This window comes from Pleurodeles waltl, chromosome 2_1 (assembly GCF_031143425.1).
Source record: "Pleurodeles waltl isolate 20211129_DDA chromosome 2_1, aPleWal1.hap1.20221129, whole genome shotgun sequence".
Taxonomy (NCBI): domain Eukaryota; kingdom Metazoa; phylum Chordata; class Amphibia; order Caudata; family Salamandridae; genus Pleurodeles; species Pleurodeles waltl.
Genome location: NC_090438.1, coordinates 130,864,669 through 130,887,185, shown reverse-complemented (window position 1 = coordinate 130,887,185; position 22,517 = coordinate 130,864,669). Strand labels below are relative to the sequence as shown.

The 22,517-nt window shown below is 46.9% G+C and overlaps 1 protein-coding gene across 1 annotated transcript in view; it reads left to right on the top strand.

The window, feature by feature from the left end:
• The first annotated feature begins 20,318 nt into the window (after window positions 1–20,318).
• Window positions 20,319–22,517, top strand: part of VSIG1 (V-set and immunoglobulin domain containing 1) — a 105,115-nt gene continuing 102,916 nt past the window's right edge. The window contains exon 1 of the mRNA XM_069205935.1: window positions 20,319–20,430. Within this exon, the coding sequence (XP_069062036.1) occupies window positions 20,379–20,430 (52 nt within the window). The 5' untranslated portion in view covers window positions 20,319–20,378. The remainder of the gene's footprint in view (window positions 20,431–22,517) is intronic.

Below are 22,517 nucleotides of genomic sequence, written 5' to 3'. Positions count from 1 at the left end.
AGTAGCCTTTCCTCTCTCCTAGGTAGCCAAACCCTCTTTTCTGGCTATTTAGGGTCTCTGTCTCTGGGGAAACTTTAGATAACGAATGCATGAGCTCAGCCGAGTTCCTCTGCATCTCCCTCTTCACCTTCTGATAAGGAATCGACCGCTGACCGCGCTGGAAGCCTGCAAACCTGCAACATAGTAGCAAAGACGACTACTGCAACTCTGTAACGCTGATCCTGCCGCCTTCTTGACTGTTTTCCTGCTTGTGCATGCTGTGGGGGTAGTCTGCCTCCTCTCTGCACCAGAAGCTCCGAAGAAATCTCCCGTGGGTCGACGGAATCTTCCCCCTGCAACCGCAGGCACCAAAAAGCTGCATTACCGGTCCCTTGGGTCTCCTCTCAGCACGACGAGCGAGGTCCCTCGAATCCAGCGACTCTGTCCAAGTAACCCCCACAGTCCAGTGACTCTTCAGCCCAAGTTTGGTGGAGGTAAGTCCTTGCCTCACCTCGCTGGGCTGCATTGCTGGGAACCGCGACTTTGCAGCTACTCCGGCCCCTGTGCACTTCCGGCGGAAATCCTTTGTGCACAGCCAAGCCTGGGTCCACGGCACTCTAACCTGCATTGCACGACTTTCTAAGTTGGTCTCCGGCAACGTGGGACTCCTTTGTGCAACTTCGGCGAGCACCGTTTCACGCATCCTCGTAGTGCCTGTTTCTGGCACTTCTCCGGGTGCTACCTGCTTCAGTGAGGGCTCTTTGTCTTGCTCGACGTCCCCTCTCTCTGCAGGTCCAATTTGCGACCTCCTGGTCCCTCCTGGGCCCCAGCAGCGTCCAAAAACGCCAAACGCACGATTTACGTGTAGCAAGGCTTGTTGGCGTCCTTCCGGCGGGAAAACACTTTTGCACGACTCTCCAAGGCAAGAGGGATCCGTCCACCAAAGGGGAAGTCTCTAGCCCTTTTCGTTCCTGCAGAAACCTCAGCTTCTTCTGTCCAGTCGAAGCTTCTTTGCACCCGCAGCTGGCATTTCCTGGGCATCTGCCCATCTCCAACTTGCTTGTGACTTTTGGACTTGGTCCCCTTGTTCCACAGGTACCCTAGATTGGAAATCCACAGTTGTTGCATTGCTGGTTTGTGTCTTTCCTGCATTATTCCTCTAACACTATTCTTTTGTTCTTAGGGGAACTTTAGTGCACTTTGCACTCACTTTTCAGGGTCTTGGGGAGGGTTATTTTGCTAACTCTCACTATTTTCTAATAGTCCCAGCGACCCTCTACAAGGTCACATAGGTTTGGGGTCCATTCGTGGTTCGCATTCCACTTCTGGAGTATATGGTTTGTGTTGCCCCTATCCCTATGTTTCCCCATTGCATCCTATTGTAACTATACATTGTTTGCACTGTTTTCTAAGACTATACTGCATATTTTTGCTATTGTGTATATATATCTTGTGTATATTTCCTATCCTCTCACTGAGGGTACACTCTAAGATACTTTGGCATATTGTCATAAAAATAAATTACCTTTATTTTTAGTATAACTGTGTATTGTGTTTTCTTATGATATTGTGCATATGACACTAAGTGGTACTGTAGTAGCTTCACACGTCTCCTAGTTCAGCCTAAGCTGCTCTGCTAAGCTACCATTATCTATCAGTCTAAGCTGCTAGACACCCTATACACTAATAAGGGATAACTGGGCCTGGTGCAAGGTGTAAGTACCCCTTGGTACTCACTACAAGCCAGTCCAGCCTCCTACATTGGTTGTGCAGTGGTGGGATAAGTGCTTGAGACTACTTACCACTCTTGTCATTGTACTTTTCATAAGAGAAAAATATACAAAACAAGGTCAGTGTATATACACATAGCCAAAAAGTTTTGCATTTCCTCTTTTCACTCTTTTCTAAGTGCTGAAAAGTACTTCTAAAACTTTCAAAAAGTTCTTAAAAGTTTAAAAAGTTTTTTCTGTCTTTCCAAAAAGTTCTGAAAACTTTTTTCTCTTTTTCTATCACTTTAACTCTCTCTAAAAAATGTCTGGCACAGGCAAAAATGTTGAACTGTCCAAACTTGCATATGATCACCTTAGCTGGAAAGGAGCAAGGAGTCTCTGCATAGAGAGAGGTTTGAGTGTAGGGAAGAATCCTTCCTTAGAACTGTTAATTAATATGCTTAGAGTACAGGATAAGGCCATAAGTGCCCAATCTGGTGAAAAAGTAGCTAATGGTTCTCAATCTGATCCAGGGACTCCCCCGGGAAAAGGTTCAGGAAAGAAACTTCTCAGCCTGCCCATTACTAGACAGTCTAGCATAGTTGGTACAGAGGTTGAATCACACCATACTGATGGTGTGCTCTCACATTATACTGGTAGCCAAGCTGTTAGGGTGCCCTCTGTAAGGGACAGGTCTCCTTCTGTTCATTCCCATCATACCTCTGTATCTAGAAATGTCCCTCCCACCCACCCTGATGACAGATTGTTAGAAAGGGAGCTCAATAGATTGAGAGTGGAACAAACCAGACTGAAGCTCAAGAAGCAACAGCTGGATTTGGATAGACAGTCTTTAGAATTAGAGAAGGAAAGACAGAAGTTGGGTTTAGATACCCATGGTGACAGCAGCAGTATTCCCCATAGTCATCCTGCAAAAGAGCATGATTCCAGGAATCTGCACAAGATAGTTCCCCCTTATAAGGAGGGGGATGACATTAACAAGTGGTTTGCTGCACTTGAGAGGGCCTGTGCTGTACAGGATGTCCCTCAAAAGCAGTGGGCTGGTATCCTATGGCTATCATTTAGTGGAAAAGGTAGGGATAGGCTCCTTACTGTAAAAGAAAATGATGCTAATAATTTCCAAGTTCTTAAGAATGCACTCCTGGATGGTTATGGCTTAACCACTGAACAGTACAGGATAAAGTTCAGAGAGACCAAAAAGGAGTCTTCACAAGACTGGGTTGGTTTCATTGACCAGGCAGTGAAGGCCTTGGAGGGGTGGTTACATGGCAGTAAAGTTACTGATTATGACAGCCTGTATAACTTGATCCTGAGAGAGCATATTCTTAATAATTGTGTGTCTGATTTGTTGCACCAGTACTTGGTGGACTCTGATCTGACCTCTCCCCAAGAATTGGGAAAGAAGGCAGACAAATGGGTCAGAACAAGAGTGAACAGAAAAGTTCATACAGGGGGTGACAAAGATGGCAACAAAAAGAAGGATGGTAAGTCTTCTGACAAGGGTGGGGACAAATCTAAAAATAAGTCTTCATCAGGCCCACAAAAACACTCTGGTGGGGGTGGTGGGTCCAAATCCTCCTTTAATCAGAACAAGGAAAAGAAACCATGGTGCTATTTATGTAAAATAAAAGGCCATTGGACAACAGATCCCAGTTGTCCAAAGAAAGGCACCACAGCTCCTACCACTACAACCCCTACTGCTACACCTAGTGTCCCTACTAATAGCAGTGGTGGTGGGAGCAAACCTACTAATAGCCAATCCAAGGGAGTAGCTGGGCTCACTTTTGGTAATTTAGTTGGGGTTGGTCTGATTAGGGAGACCACAGAGGCTACTTTAGTCTCTGAAGGGGCTATTGATTTAGCCACTTTGGTTGCTTGCCCCCATAACTTGGAGAAGTACAAGCAACTAACCCTAATAAATGGTGTTGAGGTCCAGGCCTACAGGGACACAGGTGCCAGTGTCACAATGGTGATTGAGAAACTGGTGCACCCTGAACAACACATACTTGGACACCAGTACCAAGTAACCGATGCTCACAACATAACACAAAGCCACCCCATGGCTGTTGTAAATCTCAACTGGGGGGGGGTAACTGGTCCAAAGAAAGTTGTGGTAGCTTCAGATTTACCTGTAGACTGTCTATTAGGGAATGATTTGGAGACATCAGCTTGGTCAGATGTGGAGTTGGAGGCCCATGCAGCAATGCTGGGCATCCCAGGGCATATTTTTGCTTTGACAAGGGCTCAGGCCAAAAATCAAAAAGGACAGGGAAGCTGGGATCCTGGAACAATGGACCAAGTGCTCCCTAAAGCTAGGGCTAGTAGAAGCAAACCACTTCCTACTATCCCTCCCTCTACAGTGGATTCTACTTCTGAGGAAGAAGAATTCCCTCCCTGTGCAGAACCTACACCAGAGGAGCTGGAAGCAGACACTGCTGAGCTTTTGGGTGAAGGGGGGCCTGCCAGGGAGGAGCTGAGTGTGGCACAGCAAACCTGTCCCACATTAGAGGGTCTCAGACAGCAAGCTGTCAAACAGGCTAATGGGGATGTCAGTGACTCTCACAGAGTTTACTGGGAGGACAACCTCTTGTACACTGAGCATAGGGATCCTAAACCTGGAGCTGCCAGGAGATTAGTGATCCCTCAGGAGTACAGAAAGTTCCTCCTAACACTGGCACATGACATTCCCTTAGCTGGGCATCTAGGACAAATGAAAACTTGGGACAGGCTTGTTCCCCTGTTTCATTGGCCTAGGATGTCTGAGGACACAAAGGAATGTTGTAAGTCCTGTGAAACCTGTCAAGCCAGTGGCAAGACAGGTGGCACTCCAAAGGCACCCCTTATCCCACTGCCTGTGGTTGGGGTTCCCTTTGAAAGGGTAGGGGTTGACATAGTTGGCCCCCTTGACCCTCCTACTGCTTCAGGCAATAGGTTTATCTTAGTGGTAGTGGACCATGCCACAAGATATCCTGAAGCTATTCCTTTAAGGACCACTACAGCTCCTGCAGTGGCAAAGGCCCTCCTGGGAATATTTTCCAGGGTGGGCCTCCCAAAGGAAGTAGTATCAGACAGAGGAAGCAATTTCATGTCTGCATACTTAAAGGCCATGTGGAAGGAGTGTGGTGTAACTTACAAGTTCACAACACCCTATCACCCACAAACAAATGGACTGGTGGAGAGATTTAATAAAACTCTCAAAGGCATGATTATGGGACTCCCTGAAAAACTCCGCAGGAGATGGGATATCCTTCTACCATGCCTCCTTTTTGCCTACAGGGAGGTACCCCAGAAAGGAGTGGGCTTCAGCCCCTTTGAACTTCTTTTGGGACACCCTGTTAGGGGTCCACTCACACTTGTAAAGGAGGGTTGGGAACAACCTTTAAAAGCTCCTAAGCAGGATATTGTGGATTATGTACTTGGCCTCAGATCAAGGATGGCTGAGTACATGAAAAAGGCCAGTAAAAACCTTCAGGCCAGCCAAGAGCTCCAGAAGCAATGGCATGATCAGAAGGCTGTTTTGGTTCAGTACCAACCAGGGCAGAAAGTGTGGGTCTTGGAGCCTGTGGCCCCAAGAGCACTCCAAGATAAATGGAGTGGACCCCACACAATTGTTGAAAAGAAGGGTGAAGTCACCTACTTGGTTGACTTAGGCACTGCCAGGAGTCCCCTTAGGGTGCTCCATGTCAACCGCCTAAAACCCTACTATGACAGGGCTGATCTTACCCTGCTCATGGCAACAGATGAGGGACAGGAAGAAGACAGTGATCCTCTACCTGATCTCTTCTCTTCCACAGAACAAGATGCTCTTGTGGAAGGTGTAGTTTTGGCTGATTGTCTTACTGCTGAGCAGAAAGATAATTGCATAAATCTCCTAGGACAATTTTCAGAACTCTTCTCTACTGTGCCAGGCACCACTTCTTGGTGTGAGCACACTATAGATACTGGAGACAGTTTACCTGTCAAAAGTAAGATCTATAGGCAGCCTGACCATGTCAGGGACTGCATAAAGCAAGAAGTTCAGAAAATGTTGGAACTAGGAGTGGTTGAGCACTCTGACAGTCCATGGGCTTCTCCTGTGGTACTGGTACCAAAACCCAATTCTAAAGATGGAAAGAAGGAAATGAGGTTTTGTGTAGACTATAGAGGTCTCAACTTGGTAACCAAAACTGATGCTCACCCTATACCCAGGGCAGATGAGCTTATAGATACACTGGCATCTGCCAAGTATCTAAGCACTTTTGATTTGACTGCAGGGTATTGGCAGATCAAATTGTCAGAAGATGCTAAACCTAAGACTGCATTTTCTACCATTGGAGGACATTACCAGTTTACTGTAATGCCTTTTGGTTTGAAAAATGCACCTGCCACTTTTCAGAGGTTGGTGAACACAGTCCTGCAAGGGCTGGAAGCTTTCAGTGCAGCATATTTGGACGATATAGCTGTCTTTAGCTCCAGCTGGGATGATCACCTGGTCCACCTATGGAAAGTTTTGGAGGCTCTGCAAAAGGCAGGCCTCACTATCAAGGCTTCAAAGTGCCAGATAGGGCAGGGTAAGGTGGTTTATCTGGGACACCTTGTTGGTGGGGAACAGATTGCACCACTTCAGGGGAAAATCCAAACTATTATTGATTGGGTTCCCCCTACCACACAGACTCAGGTGAGAGCCTTCCTAGGCCTCACTGGGTATTACAGGAGGTTCATTAAGAACTATGGCTCCATTGCAGCCCCTCTTAATGACCTCACATCCAAGAAAATGCCTAAAAAGGTATTGTGGACAGCAAGCTGTCAGAAAGCTTTTGAGGAGCTGAAGCAGGCCATGTGCTCTGCACCTGTCCTGAAAAGCCCTTGTTACTCTAAAAAATTCTATGTCCAAACTGATGCATCTGAATTAGGAGTAGGGGCAGTCCTATCACAACTTAATTCTGAGGGCCAGGATCAACCTGTTGCTTTTATTAGTAGGAGGTTGACCCCTAGAGAAAAGCGTTGGTCTGCCATTGAGAGGGAGGCCTTTGCTGTGGTCTGGGCTCTGAAGAAGTTGAGGCCATACCTGTTTGGCACTCACTTCATTGTTCAGACAGACCACAAACCTCTACTTTGGCTAAAACAAATGAAAGGTGAAAATCCTAAATTGTTGAGGTGGTCCATATCCCTACAGGGAATGGACTATACAGTGGAACATAGACCTGGGAGTAGCCACTCCAATGCAGATGGACTCTCCAGATATTTCCACTTAGACAATGAAGACTCATCAGGTCATGGCTAGTCTTATTGTCCTTCGTTTGGGGGGGGGTTGTGTAGGAAAGTACCATCTTGCCTGGCATGTTACCCCCATTTTTCACTGTATATATGTTGTTTTAGTTGTATGTGTCACTGGGACCCTGGTAACCCAGGGCCCCAGTGCTCATAAGTGTGCCTGAATGTGTTACCTGTGTAGTGAGTAACTGTCTCACTGAGGCTCTGCTAATCAGAACCTCAGTGGTTATGCTCTCTCATTTCTTTCCAAATTGTCACTGACAGGCTAGTGACCATTTTTACCAATTTACATTGGCTTACTGGAACACCCTTATAATTCCCTAGTATATGGTACTGAGGTACCCAGGGTATTGGGGTTCCAGGAGATCCCTATGGGCTGCAGCATTTCTTTTGCCACCCATAGGGAGCTCTGACAATTCTTACACAGGCCTGCCACTGCAGCCTGAGTGAAATAACGTCCACGTTATTTCACAGCCATTTTACACTGCACTTAAGTAACTTATAAGTCACCTATATGTCTAACCTTTACCTGGTAAAGGTTAGGTGCAAAGTTACTTAGTGTGAGGGCACCCTGGCACTAGCCAAGGTGCCCCCACATTGTTCAGAGCCAATTCACTGAACTTTGTGAGTGCGGGGACACCATTACACGCGTGCACTACATATAGGTCACTACCTATATGTAGCTTCACCATGGTAACTCCGAATATGGCCATGTAACATGTCTATGATCATGGAATTGCCCCCTCTATGCCATCCTGGCATTGTTGGTACAATTCCATGATCCCAGTGGTCTGTAGCACAGACCCTGGTACTGCCAGACTGCCCTTCCTGGGGTTTCACTGCAGCTGCTGCTGCTGCCAACCCCTCAGACAGGCAGCTGCCCTCCTGGGGTCCAGCCAGGCCTGGCCCAGGATGGCAGAACAAAGAACTTCCTCTGAGAGAGGGTGTGACACCCTCTCCCTTTGGAAAATGGTGTGAAGGCAGGGGAGGAGTAGCCTCCCCCAGCCTCTGGAAATGCTTTGTTGGGCACAGATGTGCCCAATTCTGCATAAGCCAGTCTACACCGGTTCAGGGACCCCTTAGCCCCTGCTCTGGCGCGAAACTGGACAAAGGAAAGGGGAGTGACCACTCCCCTGACCTGCACCTCCCCTGGGAGGTGTCCAGAGCTCCTCCAGTGTGCTCCAGACCTCTGCCATCTTGGAAACAGAGGTGCTGCTGGCACACTGGACTGCTCTGAGTGGCCAGTGCCACCAGGTGACGTCAGAGACTCCTGCTGATAGGCTCCTTCAGGTGTTAGTAGCCTTTCCTCTCTCCTAGGTAGCCAAACCCTCTTTTCTGGCTATTTAGGGTCTCTGTCTCTGGGGAAACTTTAGATAACGAATGCATGAGCTCAGCCGAGTTCCTCTGCATCTCCCTCTTCACCTTCTGATAAGGAATCGACCGCTGACCGCGCTGGAAGCCTGCAAACCTGCAACATAGTAGCAAAGACGACTACTGCAACTCTGTAACGCTGATCCTGCCGCCTTCTCGACTGTTTTCCTGCTTGTGCATGCTGTGGGGGTAGTCTGCCTCCTCTCTGCACCAGAAGCTCCGAAGAAATCTCCCGTGGGTCGACGGAATCTTCCCCCGCAGGCACCAAAAAGCTGCATTACCGGTCCCTTGGGTCTCCTCTCAGCACGACGAGCGAGGTCCCTCGAATCCAGCGACTCTGTCCAAGTGACCCCCACAGTCCAGTGACTCTTCAGCCCAAGTTTGGTGGAGGTAAGTCCTTGCCTCACCTCGCTGGGCTGCATTGCTGGGAACCGCGACTTTGCAGCTACTCCGGCCCCTGTGCACTTCCGGCGGAAATCCTTCGTGCACAGCCAAGCCTGGGTCCACGGCACTCTAACCTGCATTGCACGACTTTCTAAGTTGGTCTCCGGCGACGTCGGACTCCTTTGTGCAACTTCGGCGAGCACCGTTTCACGCATCCTCGTAGTGCCTGTTTCTGGCACTTCTCCGGGTGCTACCTGCTTCAGTGAGGGCTCTTTGTCTTGCTCGACGTCCCCTCTCTCTGCAGGTCCAATTTGCGACCTCCTGGTCCCTCCTGGGCCCCAGCAGCGTCCAAAAACGCCAAACGCACGATTTGCGTGTAGCAAGGCTTGTTGGCGTCCTTCCGGCGGGAAAACACTTCTGCACGACTCTCCAAGGCGAGAGGGATCCGTCCACCAAAGGGGAAGTCTCTAGCCCTTTTCGTTCCTGCAGAAACCTCAGCTTCTTCTGTCCAGTCGAAGCTTCTTTGCACCCGCAGCTGGCATTTCCTGGGCATCTGCCCATCTCCGACTTGCTTGTGACTTTTGGACTTGGTCCCCTTGTTCCACAGGTACCCTAGATTGGAAATCCACAGTTGTTGCATTGCTGGTTTGTGTCTTTCCTGCATTATTCCTCTAACACTACTCTTTTGTTCTTAGGGGAACTTTAGTGCACTTTGCACTCACTTTTCAGGGTCTTGGGGAGGGTTATTTTGCTAACTCTCACTATTTTCTAATAGTCCCAGCGACCCTCTACAAGGTCACATAGGTTTGGGGTCCATTCGTGGTTCGCATTCCACTTCTGGAGTATATGGTTTGTGTTGCCCCTATCCCTATGTTTCCCCATTGCATCCTATTGTAACTATACATTGTTTGCACTGTTTTCTAAGACTATACTGCATATTTTTGCTATTGTGTATATATATCTTGTGTATATTTCCTATCCTCTCACTGAGGGTACACTCTAAGATACTTTGGCATATTGTCATAAAAATAAAGTACCTTTATTTTTAGTATAACTGTGTATTGTGTTTTCTTATGATATTGTGCATATGACACTAAGTGGTACTGTAGTAGCTTCACACGTCTCCTAGTTCAGCCTAAGCTGCTCTGCTAAGCTACCATTATCTATCAGCCTAAGCTGCTAGACACCCTATACACTAATAAGGGATAACTGGGCCTGGTGCAAGGTGTAAGTACCCCTTGGTACTCACTACAAGCCAGTCCAGCCTCCTACAGGCGCTGCCTGCAGCGCCGCCATGGAGGATTCCCCAGGGCAGCGGGAAACCGGCGGGATACCGCCGGTTTCCCGTTTCTGACCGCGGCTGTACCGCTGCAGTCAGAATGCCCATGGATGCACCGCCAGCCTGTTGGCGGTGCATCCGCGGTCCCCGGCCCTGGCGGTAGTCAACTGCCAGGGTCGGAATGACCCCCATAGTACTGTGCAATGTGTGTGCTAGGCATATGCGCGCTTGCAAAAGGTACAGTACAGAAAGGGTACAGTGTTGTGCATCACATGCATGGTGGAAGTGTGTGCTGGCAGTGAGTGTGCTTTCAAGTAGCACACCATAGCACAAAACAGGAAGGCTACACTACTGAGCAGTGCACAGAGCACATGTGTGTGCTGACTGTATGTGTATCTGTGAGGGCACAATACATGGAGGTACCAGTTCTGGACAGTAGGTGTGCTGTGTCCTTACACTCAGTGCAAATGTGCCTCTAATGGTACATTACATGGAGACCCTGTGCTCTTTTTTGGGAAGCACACGCCTGGTGAAGACATAAGCAGTAGAAGAATACCCCCTAACCCCGAAAGATTTGTATATTCCTGCATTCCTGTGAGCAGGGTGGGACACACTGGAGAATAGAGAGAGAAACTCCCCCTCTACACCTAAAAGTTTGTTCTTTGATTCAGTGAGAGATCACAAGGAAAGGGCCTGGACACATCTCAGAAAGGAGATGGGGCTGATAAGGGAATTATAGAGACCAGTGCTGGGGTCCCGGGATTAACCTTTTGAGACACGTCACTGTGCCTGACAACCAGATGTGAACTCTAGTCACTCCCATGGTCTGTATTGTGGGACTTTCAGCTTTGGAGTCTCTTCTGCTGTGACAGACAGCCTTTCTAGAGGAAAGGAGAAAAAGGAACGGTGCACATCAGTAGAAGCAGAATCCCAACATAAAACTTCAAAGACCCAGACCCTATATCATATTTGGTGCCCGGAAATGGACTGTATGAAGGGGAAGTTGAGACCCCATAATTGTCATCTGCCAAGCAATCAGAAGGACTGGTGAGGAAGGGAAGCTCTGCAAGACTTCTACCTGTTACCATGACTGAGGGCCTAGACCTACTAGTCTCCCTAGTGGGATATCACTCAGGTAAATCAAGACCATCTTCTCTGGAGCCTGGAGCAGCAGTCCTGCCTGCTTGCCAAGACCAGTGTGCCCTTTGAGGGAGAGGAGAGCATTGGAGGCATCATGGTCCAGTGGAGAGCCCTGTCAAGAGGACTCCCTGTGCAAGATGTGAGGATATGTCACCTGTGTGCAGAATCAGGTCAGCAACCCCCTATGTCAGGAGAGGGCCACCATGAAGATAGCCATGAGTGAAGTGCAGTGTGGGGAGCATGAAGCCCTTATCATACCATTGCAGTGGCCCCAAATGCCAGGAGGGGCCACCATGGATGTGAACACAGCCAACAAGTGCTAAGATCATTGCTTGGCCTAGCGTCCCAGGAGGGTCCACCGTGGTGTCGACTGCTGTGTAGAAGGGCCAATGCCTTGTGTGAGGTACCAGGGCAAACCTGCATGCCAGGTGGGGCTGTCAATTCTAATGAACTTTTGGAGTTCGGGCCACCGCCTGTCAACTGAAGTGCGGCCCGTGGGTCAGGATCAAGCATCAAGGAAATTGCCCCCACACTTCACTGTGGACAGAGGAGGATGCTGTGAGCGCATCAACCTCACTGGGACCAGATGTGGAACACCAGGATCAACCTTCCTTCCCTGGTGGGACGTGCCAAACTTACCTTGAAGGAGGAAGCGCTGGAGCACCTCTAATCACTGCTCTTTGAGAGCCCGCATCTGCTGGGTGCTGCCTCCTCTCCTGCGTGCAGCCTGACTCGGTTGAGCAGTACTTGCGCAAAGTGAGTGCACGCAGTTGGGGCACCTGCAGAGATGATGAATGCTTCCTTGCTGCGGGAGCAAGTAAGACTTGATATGGGCTTACAGGGCCCCGGGTGGACACGTTGCTATAAGTACTAAGGCACCATAGAAATTTTTGACTACTTCCTAAAGAGTAGATGCTTGAGTAAGGCCTACTAGTGAACATTCCCTGAATGTGGCCATCAGTGAATAGGGAATAACCCCGAACACGTTACGAAGAGTGGGTGGGACAGGGAAAAACCAGAGGAAACACTAGGGCCCTGACCTCAAGAGGATTGTGCTTGCTTATGAATGTCGTACTACCACTTTGAATGTGTAGATTTAGAAATAAAATACTTCTTTTTAGTATAAAAATAAATAGTTGACTGGACGTTGATTTATTGTCATTACTGTGTGATTTTTAAGTTGTGAGTCATGTTCACTAACCTGTATCTACACTTGCCCTCGAGGGAGCCTTGGAATTCTCGACCACAGCTACCACTGAGAGTCAACTGCAGTAGAGATACTTGGTCCAGTGGGTCAGAATGCATAGTAGGTCGGGCTCTGGGACATCAGGAGTAAAAGGCCTCAACCATCACGGCTGGATCTAGTAACCCTTGCATGCCTCGTGGTCATCTGAAAGTTTACTGACACCGTTATACTGTTGCTTAAATGGTCTTACATGCAGTTCCCATTCTTCTGATTGGCCTTGCTTCTCTGACTAACAAGACCTAGTTCCTGAATTTCAGCCCCAATCACACCTGTCCAATCCTCCACAGTTTCCAGGAATCTGATGTTGATCTTTCCTTGCGCATCCATCTTGTTCTTATTTCTTGTCGGACCTTATATTTCGTGTTACCCACTGAACCTTGATGAATCAGAGCAACAAGTTGCACATGGCAGAGCACCACTAACATGGTAGGTTCATAAGGAGGGGGTCATAGTGTGACCCCTCCTTATGCAGTGGTGAGCATTTCACGAGCTACTGCAAATGGAGGAGAGGATGTGATAGAGCAAAAAAGGGGATGTACATACAAGAGGCAGAGAAGAAGCAGGAGGGAAACCGTGGAGAGGAAGAAGGGAGAGTGGACAAGGGGTAAGGATTTTGTGTATATGGATTGTATGGAGCAGTCTGACCCAAAATGGCAGCACCCTCACCGCGAAACCTTGTGATATCACAGCTTTTGGTATTGTTCTCACAAGACTTTGGGCATAGTCAACTTGGGTCAGATAATCCTGATCTGCAAAAGGGCAACACAATAGGGCGGCCCAAGTCAAACTGGCAAATGAGTTGTGACTAAAACATCACAAAAGTTCCAGAAGTGAAAAACAAAAAAAGAATTGCCTTTGCAACGTAATATAGGTATGACAAAGGACTTAATGTGATATGAAAGAATGTACCATTTAACTGTAAAATAATTCCTCCTGTATTACAATTAAAACACCCCATGGTAAGTGAAATAATACACTAAACGGCCAATATCATTTGGTAAGAAAAAAATACATTGGTCAGGACTAGACTTTCTCTTCGCGTGTACGGAATTAGTAACAATACGGTGTCTAATAGCTAAAGCTGTCTACTTTGAAAACTGTCACAAAAAAACTACAACTCTATTCCGCAGGAGTACTGACAATGCTCATTCCTCCCAGAGCTAGGATGACCAGATTTCCAGACTAAAAAACCGGGACAGACATTGTCATAGGAATAGGACTAAGGGGGTCATTCTGACCCTGGCGGGCCAACGACCGCGGAAGCACCGCCAACAGGCTGGCGGTGCTTCCATGGGCATTCTGCCGCGGTCAGAAATGGGAAACCGGCGGTGTCCCGCCGGTTTCCCGCTGCCCCTGGGAATCCTCCACGGCGGCGCTACAAGCTGCGCCGCCATGGGGATTCCGACCCCCTTCCCACCAGCCTGGTTCTGGCGGTTTCCACCGCCAGAACCTGGTTGGTGGGAACGGGTGTCGTGGGGCCCCTGGGGGCCCCACATAGATTTTCAGTGTCTGCGTGGCAGACACTGAAAATCGCGACGGGTGCAACTGCACCCGTCGCACCCCTTCCACTCCGCCGGCTCCATTCGGAGCCGGCATCCTCGTGGAAGGGGGTTTCCCGCTGGGCGGGCGGCCTTCTGGCGGTCGCCCGCCAGCCCAGCGGGAAACTCAGAATGACCGCCGCGGTCTTATGACCGCCGCGGTCTTTCGACCGCGGTACGGTCTTTCGACCGCGGTACGGTCTTCTGACCGCGGTACGGTCTTCTGGCGGTTTCCGCCAGGCCGGCGGCATCCACCGCCGGCCGGGGTCAGAATGACCCCCTAAATGTTGACACTGCACTGCCTGGTGCATACATTTACTCCTATTTCTGTGTCAATGGCTTTATATATATATATATATATATATATATAGCCTTATGGAACAACCTACAGCATGGCCAAGGAAGTTTTTAATTTTCATGCTACAGAAACACACACCTCTGTAGCATGAAAATTAAAATTAAAGACTTCTCAGCCATGCTGCCATGTGTTTCAATGGGAGCTTTGTGATGGGCTCTCCAGGGGTTAATTAACCACCTATTAAATCCCGCTGTGCTGCCTGAATTAAGTCAGGCAGCACAGCAGGAGAGTCTTTTAAACAAAGCTCTGTCCTTGGTGCCATGAGAGGGCCGGTCTGAACGTGAGCCTTCAGAGCACAGTCATAAATGTGTGTGCTCACCCCACCCTCTCTCAAAACCAGGACATTTATCTATTTTCGCAATAAGTGTCGGTATACCGGGACAGTCATCGAAAAACCGGGACCGTCCGGGCAAATTCGGGACATCTGGTCGCCCTACCCAAAACAGCTTTTGTCAAAAGGGTGCTCCCATTACAAAGCTAACTCATTAAACACTGACAAGCTGCTGTCAGCTGCAAACACCAAGAAACATCACCCTGGACAATACCGCCATTCTGGAGAACATTCAGTACTCTCCATCCCTAATATACATTTCTTTGCCCCCGAAATATTTGCTATTGACGTCATTTTATATTTAATTTTTTCTAATTATCGCCTGTGTTTTTTAATCCGTTAATTTTATATATGTGTTCTTCTTACGGTATTGATTCACCAATATACGGATGCTGCACAACAAAACTAACTGAAGTCCTTCGTCCTACCAATTGCACCTTCCCCGATCACCTTTCATCTGATGACTGTTCTTAGCCTTTCCTCTCTAGGCATCCAGCAAAGGTTTCCAAATGAAGGCTAGAGAAGTTCAAACAATGTCTTGTCACTTCTTCCCTGTTTGGTCCTGACAGGGCCAGAAACAGCCTTGAATCGGGAGCTCTGCCCCCATCTTTCCACATACCTTCCTTCAATGCTCTCCTCTTACCTCATGTTTCTTTTCTAAGCACATCTTCTAAATATATCTTTCTACTGGACTGGTCCCCATCCCACCTTCACCTGTACCCCAATATACACACTCCTGTGGGTTGCACCCACCCACTCCTTGGTGGGCTCCTCCAGCATACACTGTGGCTGTTGGATAATGCCAATGGGCTGGTGCTATAACGCCCAATGATATGAATTTCCCCAATGGCGCTACTGGCTCGCTCAACATGTACTATGCCTGCTCCTTTTCCTGGGTGGTCTTCCCTGGCATACACATCTGTTTGTTGAATAATGCATATTGAATGGTTGAATTATGCCCAGATATGTGGATGTCTATGGGGTGTTCCTCTGCCACTCTTGGGTAGCCGTTTTATAGCATATACTATCTGTGGTGTATCATCTGGATCTCATTCACAACACTGAAACACAACCTACAGACTGTATAAACACTTGCATCCGAAGAACTTTATTAATGAGTACATGAGCACTTTCACATCTCGTTCTGCGAGTAAAGCACCATATAAGTGTAAAAACAATTAAATACAACTTGAGCACATTAGTGTGTGGTACACCATAGTGTTAATTTTGTTACTGTAATGGATGACTAGATGCAGTAATAGATGCACTTTTATTGATGACTTAAGTTAAGTTCTGGGCTAATCACACAAACATTAAAGGTTCTCCCAAGGAGGCAGAAAAGATCTCTGTGTGCATTTCTGGCATTATCATACTTGAACATTTCATTTCTACCAAGTCCTTCATTTGTGATGACTGAGAGTTCTTGTGAGGACAAGTCAACAACTTTTTTCCAAATGGACTGGGGTCATTGGGCCCTCTTCTGAATAAACCGGTTGAACTGGAGCTGTCCCAGACCCTGCTGGAGCTTTCTGTTGCAGTGAGTCCTAGCCCCCAAATGCTGTTCCTGAGGTCCTGAAACCCTTGGTTGGAGTTAGAGTGTACTCCTCATGCCCAGACGGCAAACGCTGTGACTTAGGAATGTTTTGTCAACTTTTTTCTCTGAAGAACTGGAGGGAGACCAGGACTACTGCTGAGCCAAAGCCATCAACATCGAATCACCAGTCAGATTCAACTTGCTGCTCTGCCCGCTGAAATTGATCTGACTTCCAGAAAATGTTCTTAGTCCGAAGTGGAAGGCTTCACCAAGAATGATGTCGAGCCGAAGCAGATCAATGTGGAGAGCTTCCCATTCTTCAATAACCCACCATTGTTGAACCACGACTCGGATCCAGTTTGCACCCTGCCCTGCTGATGACTTGTCAACCACCACATTTTCTTCAGAAATTTTTTCAAGTCTGAAGGTAATTCTTTGACCGTGACCAACCATGTTGTTGTATCCAACCCGCGCTGCATCACGGTCTAGCGTGATCAGTTTCCCAGGGTTCGTACTATTCGCTTTTTAGTGTTAAAATGTAATTCAAATTTTAAAATGTATCTCTTTCCTTCTCCTTATTGTCATTTTGGTGTCATTTTTTCATTAAAATATTGTCTAATTTTATTAATCAAAGTCGGACTTTTTTGTATTGTGTTTTTCACGTTTTAAATGTTTTGGTACTTCTAAGTGTTTTACACATTTTCTTATTTTCAGCTTGTCTGCCCTGTGCCATAGCTACCAGCGGACGTGCTCCAGTTTAAATTACTGAAACCTTTACTTGACCTAGAAGGGATAGTGACATTATTACTTGTGGTGGCCACCCATCCACCCCAACTAATAATCCACTTTTTTGCAAAGGCCATTCCTAAATCTAACTCCAGGTGGTCAGGTATGTGTTGCAGGTGCTCTCATTGAGAACTGAACATCTTGTTAAAAAGGAACATCTTGTTAAAAAAGGCTTGGCAGCTATCCAATGACTTTGTGCTTTTCGTGAATATGCCCTCCTAGTTCCACTTAGACCCCAAAAACATATAAAGTCCACTTCTATGTTCTGGGATCAGAACCAGCCTTAAGAGTTCTCATCACAAGTCACAACAGCAGGTGGCTTCTTGTTTTGTGTTCCACAGGTTGAGAGGGGCTCTGAAGAATTCATTGTCAGCCTGTGAATGGGGAATCTCCTGGCCACTCCCTAACCAATGGGGTAAAGGTTCCCAGGAGTAACCCTGCCCACTGTTGTGGACTTCCTGAGTGTTTTAGTGCAAACTATCCCACAGTGGCCTTCTCCATCTAAAACCAAGATGACAGAACCTTTCTGTCCCTGTGCAGAGGTCACTGTTCTGACCCAGAGGAGTGGCTATGATAATAGGAACCCCCCTACCTTTGGCTATTCAAAACAGTTCCGGGGGCAGGTCCTCTCCCACTGGGAGTGGTGCCTGGCTGGCTAACAGGATAATAAAGGGGGCAGGCCCAGCTGTGAGCAACATCTGCCAATGAAAGGGTGGTTAATTAAGTCCCTGGGCACAGCCCAAATGGAAACTGACAGGTGGCAGGAAATTTGCAACTTTCTGAAAGCGTAATTTTCAATATAGTAATATAAATTCTGACTTGAGGATTAAGTGGCTTTTAAATTACAACTGCCAAGACGTTTGACTGCAAGCGAAATTATTTTTCTTTGTGTGTCTCTCCCTCGCGCTCATGGCGGCCATGTCGCTTTGAATCGGCTCCCTTATGTCAACCTGTTTTACTTTTCATTTTCAACTTAAGTGGCAAGAAAAGTCCAGTTAGGAATTTACAACGCTAATAGCTCTAACTCGAGCAAACGCGAGATTCATTGCATTGCAAATGCTTGTTTTTCTTTTGTCTCTGTGCCTCAGTAGGATATTGCATGTTATTTCTTTGCCTACGTCTCTGGATTCAAATTGCAGCATGATGTTTGCAATTACGTCTATGGCAACTTTACTGTTGCAACTTAACGACCTTACTATCTTTATAATCAATAAAGAATTATGAACATTAAAATAATATGTGCACTATTGCCTGGTGCCACTCCCAGTCACAGCAAGCCCTCGACCAGTGTTTTGCACTACGCTGGTCTACATGTCCAATTGAGGGCAAACAAGGCGAGGTGTCAATGTGCCATTCACCTAATCTAGAGCAAACGTCTGTTGTGTACCCAGGGCGTGTTCCGTGCGAGCAGAGCTCTGCGCCTCGCGGCCGAGTCTAGGAGCCCACCGGAGGAATAAAGGCCCGACGTCGGCTAGCTAGCTCGCCGGAGCCTTGCTGCATGAAAGGCATTCTCGTTGCTTTTCTTAACACCACAATAATACTAGTGATGTCATGGCAAATCACAGAGGCCTGATTCGGAAAGTATTTGCGCGCCTAAATTACACGTAGGTCAGTGCTTCATTTGTAAATGTATAAATGCCGGGGCCCAAAGTTTACCTAAGAGACACGAGGTCGATGCTATACTAGGTTGGGGTGCCCAATGCCAAAGCTGGGATCGTTTCTACCAGATGCCCAGTGTCGTAACGCAAAATGACACCCCCTTACCCCCACCCACCCGCTCAGAATGAGAGGAGGGGGGCCTGATTTTCTTATATCCTACAGGTATTCGTCGGTCTTCAGTTGAATAGGGGGCCCTGTGAAGGGGTAACACCGTCACCCCCACCCCGAGGATTGGGCCCCCTGCGTCGCTGGGCTGCAGGGCCTGCGTTCCACCCATGCTGATGCCCATTTCATGAATGCCAGGCATCCTCTGCACCTTCCACAACCATGGCCTGTTCCTTTTCATCTCTGCGTTCTTCCATAATCACTGTTTTTCCCTCTTTCTCTTCCTCCTCCATTCCCCTCTTCTCATGTTTTGCTCTCTCCTGCCCTGTTTTAGGGGAGGGCCTGTGGACATCTTAGGGCGATGACACCTGTAAAACAAAGCGAGCATCCTCAAATTAGCAAATTTGTGTCTCTTCACAAATCTTTTGCAGTTGGTGGCAGGCAGAACACGCTCAGATTTAAGTCTCAGGAAGGGTTAAGAGACAGCTCATTTTCCATGTTGGAAATGGGAGGGAACACCCCCAAAATGATGGGGGTTTCAGGGCCGGCTTCTCAGCTGGAAAAAACATTTCCAAGGTGGAGGAGATTCAAAAAAAGTTAGCAGGTGCACATGCTCTACAACGTGGCCTTCACAAACGCAGATGCGTCTGGGAACCTGGTCACATAAAGGCTCTTCGTGAATTCCGAAAAATGGGTATTACCTAAAAATAGAAGCATGCGACTGTGACATCCTGTGATTCCTGAGGACACGTTATCTGCTCAAAGCAGGCGAAATGCCCAGGTGAAGCACTGAGCAAAAATGGAGGCAAACATCTGGGAATTGATGTAGAAATGTTTCCTCCAGAAATGTATTCCCCTAAAAGCTTTTAATCAGGAGTATTCTCAACGCCCCCAACCCCCCCACCGTATCAGCAAACTGAAAAAACAGGCGGCCCACTTGTCACAGGGTCCTGGTTGAATGTGTTTTTTTGACATTTTCAGAGAATCGAGACCATGGCTCAGTAACTGTGATCTCTGTATTGTACCGCAGTTTACATACCTTGTTTGATTGATGTTTCGTCTTTTCAACTTTTAACTGAGTTTATTCATTTAGTTCTGATTCTTACATTTCTGTTAGTTTTAAGTCTCAAACTGACGATATAAAGTTTTACCAAAAAAGCTGAGCATAGGCTTTTGTTGTGATTCCTGTTGTAAGACATGTAGAATTATACGGCGCACCTGGGGTGACCGCATATTTAGAGCACAACAGGAAGCAGGTGTCAGAAGGAGAACATTTTACCAGATTCTAGAGAACCTGTTTTGGAGCTTGCTTTAGCTTGAATTGATTTGTACCAATCCTTGTAAGAGGCACGTTTTGCTTGATATCCACCTCATTACAATTTGCAGGGTTATTTTTTTAAAAGACCATTTTGTGATTCATACGTCTACTTCAAGTTTATTATTAACCTCCCCAACAAGCGTATCAGGTGCACACACCCTGGGACATGGCTTCCTCTGAGAGCGGCCACCCAACCATGTTGAGTAAGGGCTTTGAAGCCTGTGCTAGATTAAGGCAGTGAGCAGTCCTGCGTGTTGACTCGCTGATGCCTGCAGGATAAGGGGAGGAACAGGCTTTGAAAGTCAGTTGAGGCTTAATCCACCTGCCAGACAGGACCGACCCCGCGCTCTCTGCCCCACTGCTTGAGAAAATGTGGACCACCGCCATCAAATTCTTCACCATCATCACTGCATGTCTTTCAGGTAGGATCGTTGATCAAAATATAGAAAACTAATATGAGACAGCCTTGAACTTTTCAAGTCAGTTTCCAAACCCTTGAGTTTGGTAATAGCTGAAGACACTATGAAATGTCCATAAAATGAGGTATTGCCATTTAAAGTAGAGGTAATGCGATTTTGCTGTGGATTGAAAGAGTTTATTACTATGTCCCATAATTGTAAGATGAATGTTTTGGAGAAAAAACAAATACGTGAAGTATTATAACATCCTCTGGCATTCTAAAATGTTAGGGAATATCAAGTCAATGAAAACAAGGCCTACATAGGCATAAAAGACTCCACCGAATGTTGTAAATCTTGCAGTTATGCCTGGTAATGCTAGAAATAGTAGGTGTTGAGGTTGGAGGAAGGTTGAGCACCTGCAAGCGGTTTTGGAATGGAAAGCCACAAGTGGGTTAAAAGTTGCACCAAGGAGTATGTTCTGTACAAAGAAAAACATAACCACAAAGCCGCTCCAGAAGTCAACCTGTGAAAGTTGTGGAATCAGTTAATGCTCTTTTTCTACCTTAAGAGAAGAGGTCAGGAGTATTAATGTACAAGTTGTCGTCAATGCAAGTACCTCTACCTCCCAGGAGAAAACATTGAGGGCCTGATTTCTGGTTGGATGCCAACAGCAAAACCTGCATTTTAAGGAGGAAGTTTAAAAGTAAGGAGATAATCCTTCAATGGAATATTCATCACTGCAGAGAAAATCCCGCTGGTTGCTTCTCCCCCTGATTTGGCACCGTGGACAGAAATCTGGCGCAACTACACCCCACTTCTACACTTTGGGACCTTGGCTGCACGCTAAAATAAATACATCTTTGATGGCGCCCCTTAGGACTTTCATCTGAATAGGGTATTCATTCAGCAATTAAAACATGCTGACCTATAGTAGCAATTGATGAATGAGGGCTCCCCAAAGGTTATCCTTTTAGTCCCTTTCCCAAGCTGCATGTGTTCTTTCAGTTCCTGTTCCATTCTATAGCTTCTTGTTAGTAAGCCAAGGCAATAAACCAGATGTAGCCTATGAGTCTAAGCTAAATGATGCTTGCATTAAGTTACTCTAGTACTCAAGGGCAGGACAAAGTACTATCAAATGCTTTTCTAGCATTTTCGGTAGTGAAAGTATAAACTTGACTAAATGGATATTTTAGAAGGCTGTTCCAGAAATATCCAAGCAATGGCTTCACCGCCTTGTGGTTGGCACGGGATGCCAACCAAGGATTTGATGAGACATAAAAAAAGGGATTCTGTTTGTTATGAATATATTTAAGAAAATCCCAAAAAAGGCACAATTCACTGCAAAAATAATGAATACGTTACATCAGTAGCATACCCCTATTCGATAACATACCATATACTATAAAATGTATGCCAGAGTTCTCTGGCATGATGAAAGCATGTTTCCTGCATAACAAAATACCATAAAGTGAACACTACAACCTACCCTCACTGCATTTAAAGGCAGAGTGAACAGGAACAGATATCAGACCAAGCCAGTTCGCGTAGGAGCCCAAGGAACCCAGTGTCGACCGTTCACTTATTTGCAGTCTGGGATGAAGGTTCAAGAATCAGCACAAAGAGCGAACTTGAAAATAGGGAAAATATCTGTTCCTGAAACAATGATGACTGTTCCCATGAGGAGCAGGGTTGGTACAGATTTGTATAAGGGGGAACTTTTCTAGAGTGGGATGGTAAGCAAAAAACAATGGACTGGAATGTGGCTCCAAGCAATTGCCAGTAGCTGAGATTGATTCAAGCATTCAATTGGTCTGGTCGTAGCAAATTTGTGCGATGAATACATTTTTTAACATTTTATCACAAATATATGCAAAAAACAAAGCCACCACCTAAACATGGCCGCCAGATGCTTGCAAAAGATTCATGTATGTGGCTGTCTTATTGGTGTTTTCAATAAACCATCCTACTGTGCCATGCATTTTATTATTATTTGTGAAGGAGACAGGAATAAATCACCACCTACCTAAACAAGCATTGAATTCGGGGGAGCTACAATGTTACAATGTAACCTTACAACTGCAACTTTAAAAGGCGGCAGAATACAAACC